At 37.6% G+C, this 4600-nt stretch overlaps 1 protein-coding gene across 1 annotated transcript; it reads left to right on the forward strand.

Moving 5' to 3' along the window:
* The first annotated feature begins 1565 nt into the window (after positions 1-1565).
* Positions 1566-4394, forward strand: LOC139125554 (zinc finger protein 16-like). The gene is made up of 3 exons (XM_070691659.1): positions 1566-1737; positions 2396-2512; positions 3083-4394. Exons 1-3 carry the CDS (start codon positions 1626-1628, stop codon positions 4378-4380), a joined length of 1527 nt encoding a protein of 508 aa, XP_070547760.1. The 5' UTR covers positions 1566-1625; the 3' UTR covers positions 4381-4394.
* Positions 4395-4600: the final 206 nt, after the last annotated feature.

Consider the following 4600-nt stretch of genomic DNA (forward strand, 5'->3'; position numbering starts at 1 on the left):
TCCCTCAGCTGTCTGCATAATTTTGGTGTAATGGCTTATCCCTATAATGAAGAAAGCTTTAGTTTCATTACACTTGTCTCTTGTAAAAATCAAAATATGCACAATTACAACGACGAGTTTCACAGAATTTTGCGATCCGATTGTCCACTGATAAGGCTAAACAATGGCGTTGTTGGTCAGCTAAGAATCCTTCATCTGTAATCGTTTTTTAATAATCTGTCCAAAATCTTACCGCTTAACTGTATTATGTGACTAATCTACATAATACCTTTGGATATACTGAGTGAAACTAGATCAGGCTGTTGATAACCGTATGCCATATTTGTATATCACGGACACATAAAGGAGAAGTCAAAACCTGTAAAATACACCCAATTTCAGAATGAACAACACAAAGCGTTGATATACCATTGTGCACCTGTCAGTACGTAGCGCTGCGGGGGTGGGCTATTGTTAAAGAAGAGGTCAACCCAGGGTCACGTTGGCCAGAGGTCCTACCGCTTGTGGTGGAAGTCGGAGAGAAAATTGACACCGCAGGGTGAAATTGGGCGTTGTGATGTCAAAAATAACTTATATTTTGTACTCTGTTGTTGGCGGAGAGCTCGACGTGCTACCGCTGAATACTAAAGTCCTCCCTTAACTGTCCCGTACGGAACAATAGCCCTGCATCTCTTTACGGTGACGCATTCATGACCAAAGGTTGTTCGCCGAGCCTGTAACATGCCTGTTATCGATGAAAAAAGACTGGTAGGCTGTACCGATGAGAGCGTGAATTTGCGTTTCTTATATCGTATATCAAATAAATGAAGAACCTTTTAACCTTTTAGGAAGTGATCAATGAGCAAGATATACCATAGTCTCATGAATATTAAATGACCTACCCATTTTCATCGCATCATGTTCAAGAATGAATTTAACTTTACAAATTTAAATTTAATTTTCTGAAACGAGATTAAAAATCACGCGGTGGTATATGTAAAGCTACGACATAAAAACTTTTTTTCAAATAGTACACAATGCGGAAAAGCTATTATACATGTATGTGCTAAATGCCTTCAAATTAAAGATTAATTAGTGGTTCAAAATTCTACCAAACACTAACGCAGTCGTCACAACGGCGCGTGAAACTGTTTTAATATGTTTCCATTAGGTATGTCATATGTAAAATGCACATAATATTAGTACTGTTCTCCAGTTTCTTGTCTATGAGCTAATGACACCGTCCCAGTTATGTGACGAGTTGGTTAATAAACAATAGACAGAAAAAACACGTAACTTTAAGCGACAGCTACGTGCCCTGGCATGCAAACTTGGTCGATTGCTGACGACATTCTCTGCTCAGTTGTAAACTGAGGAAGGAAAATTAAACAGTGATTCGTTTTTAATTGACACATTGATTATAATCAGTGACACTTACTGATATACAGTGAACTTTCATTATTCTAGATTTGATGAACTCATAAGCATACGTGTGACTCACTACATGTGATTCTTTAACTTATCTATCAGGAGTACAGACTCACATAATAATTTTGACTATTTGTCGAAAGTCGACGTACGAAAACAGGAGTCGGATACACATTGACGTGACAACATATCACCTGGAAATTCGGCATGTCATAGAGATGGCCATCGAATCATTACGAATCGACGGGTGTGACGTTTCTGTCGAAGTTCTGGATTCCGAAGACGGCGTTGGGACGAAACCGGTGTTTCTTCCCTGTCAAGGCAGAGGAGGTAAGTAAGCTAAACAGAACTTTTCAAAGTTCCATACATCAGAGGAGTTAATTAATCCATGTATCAAGCAAACCACGGGTGAGACGAGCGTTATTGTGCTATCCTGTCTGTTTTCACCGAGACAATTACAGCTGTTCTGTTCCATATTAGTGAGTTTGTTTCCAAATTAAAGCTTGAGAATTAAATTTACAACTGACATTTATTCAACGTTCGGTAGAACCACAAATACATAATTCTCCGTGTAGTCATTTATTATAATTACAGAAGGCATGAATGCCTTTGAATATATGAACACTCAGCTTGTTTTATCTCAGTACCATAAATACGGTATTGGACCGGTATAAACGCCTTGATTAGACGTGCAACTGTAGTACACAGCAAAATGAAAGATTGCCTCATGTCAGTGCAGCGTCAGCAACTATTAACGAATTTAAAATCTACACATTTCCATTTAAAATTTCCCAAAAACAGGTGAAACCTCATCAAAGATTGAGTTTAGGCTCAAAGGAAAAAACGTGCAATATAATCGGGTACAATTATAGAATAGACATCATCAAAGTTCCTTTTTTGAACGAGTATGTCGGTAATTTTTGTCTGTCAATTTAACACTCGCTTCAACCAGTTCTAACCCTACACAAAATGTACCATGAATTTACAGAAAATAACAATAAATCACCGACTGAAGGAAAGAGACAGGTAACACTTGGACGCGGTTTTGTAAAATCGATATCACAAATCTACCAAAGATATCAAAATGGACACCTTTCAAACGAGGGTAAGAATTTCTTTCAGGATACTCATTTAATATTCTTGTTTTGAGTGTAAAATATTCCTCCCCCACCTCTCATAAAGCATTTTGAATTGTTTATTCATGGTAATTGAGAACTAAAACTCATATTCCGAGGGAGACATATTCGAAATTATAACTAACTCATTAGTATTTGTATGATGTTATGCATCGATATTCAATAATCACGCGGTCAGTCGCTCCTGTTAATTATATTACCATGTAATATTATTTGTTTGAATAACTAAAAACAAAAAACAAACGTAGTTACAGCTATGCAATCAAATTCATATGCTATTGCTCTAATAGTTATTTGGAAATTTGCATGGAAGATTGTCTATTCATCTTGTAAGGTATATCATTTATATTACAATAAATGGTGACTTAAAAATTATCATAACACGCGGAAAAACTGCACTGGTTATCTGGACTGCTCAAAAGATATCATGCATCTAGTGAAAGCGAAGTAAAAATAGTGAGACAGTATAAAAATGACTGTGATGAATGGGCCTTGTGGTTCTTACTCATATCGAAGATACAATCTCTTATCTTGTACAGATGTTCAACTAATTATGGACACTTTTGCACATTTCGGTTACATCGCAATGTGGCTCCTGGATTCCCCTGAAAACAAGGAGAATGATAGTGTTCGAGACCAACAAATGTCAAACTCGAAACATAAAAACAAACCTATAAACTCAAACGAACCGCAACCTTATTCCAGCGAAACTTTTAGTGAACGAGTAAATCGAAAGAAAAAAGAAGTTCCCAATCATGAGAACGCTGTGAGAGTATCAACTCGGCTTAAGGCCAGAACTGAAAGCACACTACGTCAGTCTGAAAACAAACCGAATACCTGCGAAAAAAAGATGCTGAGAAACGAAAGGTTGCGATTCAAGAAAATCACATGTCAAGAAAAGAACAGCAGCAACACAACAAAACAGATTAACAAGACAAGCGTTAATTCAACCATTAAGCCGAAAAGAATCACCCATAAACGCATCAAAGGTAGTCGGTTTTCTACTCGCAGAAGCATTCTAAGAAAGTATTTGAAGATGAGCAGACCTTTCAAGTGCACGGAGTGTGGCAAGACATTCAAGCGAAAGTATCATCTTAAAATTCATCAATTAATACACACACAGAAACGACCACACATATGCAATCAATGTGGCATGACATTTACTCAATCCAGCAATCTAAACACCCATCTCAAGACTCATTCGAAATCACAACCGTACGCATGTGAAATTTGCGATAGACGTTTTTCTCGCAAAGGCAACCTACAAAGGCATATCCGGATGCACACAAAGGAGAAGCCATTCAAATGTAAAGATTGTGGTAAACGTTTCTCTGATCCGGGCAACTTGAACAAACACATCAAAGTCCATTCAGACGAAAGGCCATACCTTTGTCATCAATGTGGTAAAGCCTTCAAGCGTACAAACAACCTAGAGGTCCATCTCAGGATCCACAAGAAAGAATATATGTACTCTTGTGAGGACTGTGGTAAGAAATTTAATCAGAGTTCGAACCTGAAGCAGCATCAGAAGATCCATGCAAATGAACGACCACATAGGTGTCGAATCTGTGGGAAAATATTCACTCATAGTGGTAATCTTCGCAAACATTGTCGAATCCACTCAAAAGAGAAACTTCACTCGTGCTCTGTGCGTTGGAAAACATTACGAGTAAAAGACAACTTAAAAACTAATCTGAAGGTTCCCACAAGAATGTACCGATACGAGACCCGTAGTTTTGCCAATAAGCACAGAATCAACTTAAGATCTAGTGTCTACTCGAAAGGAACCAACCGTCGGACAAGGACGGAAAAGCATTTGACTCCTCTAGTGACCTGAAATAATCAACCCGAGAAGTGAGGGTAGTTAAAGCTCGTTTTTTCTATCTTCGGCATATAAACTGCAATTTTGCCATCTTCGCTTTTGCTACTGTAAATATACAATGCCTTAGACTGTCATATAATGTCGTAGAAAAATAAAAATATTCAATAAACCAGTACAGGCACAATACTTAACCAAAATATTTTGTGTTCCACAATAAACACCAAACTTCCATGTA

Source organism: Ptychodera flava, chromosome 3 (assembly GCF_041260155.1).
Source record: "Ptychodera flava strain L36383 chromosome 3, AS_Pfla_20210202, whole genome shotgun sequence".
Classification (NCBI taxonomy): domain Eukaryota; kingdom Metazoa; phylum Hemichordata; class Enteropneusta; family Ptychoderidae; genus Ptychodera; species Ptychodera flava.

What these genes read in the sequence shown, in the direction of transcription:
- LOC139125554 (XM_070691659.1), top strand. Translation starts at nt 1,626, where the DNA reads ATGGCCATCGAATCATTACGAATCGACGGGTGTGACGTTTCTGTCGAA. An exon ending in TCCCTGTCAAGGCAGAGGAG is followed by an intron (nt 1,738 to 2,395) that starts GTAAGTAAGCTA and finishes ATGAATTTACAG; the next exon opens with AAAATAACAATAAATCACCG. An exon ending in TGGACACCTTTCAAACGAGG is followed by an intron (nt 2,513 to 3,082) that starts GTAAGAATTTCT and finishes TATCTTGTACAG; the next exon opens with ATGTTCAACTAATTATGGAC.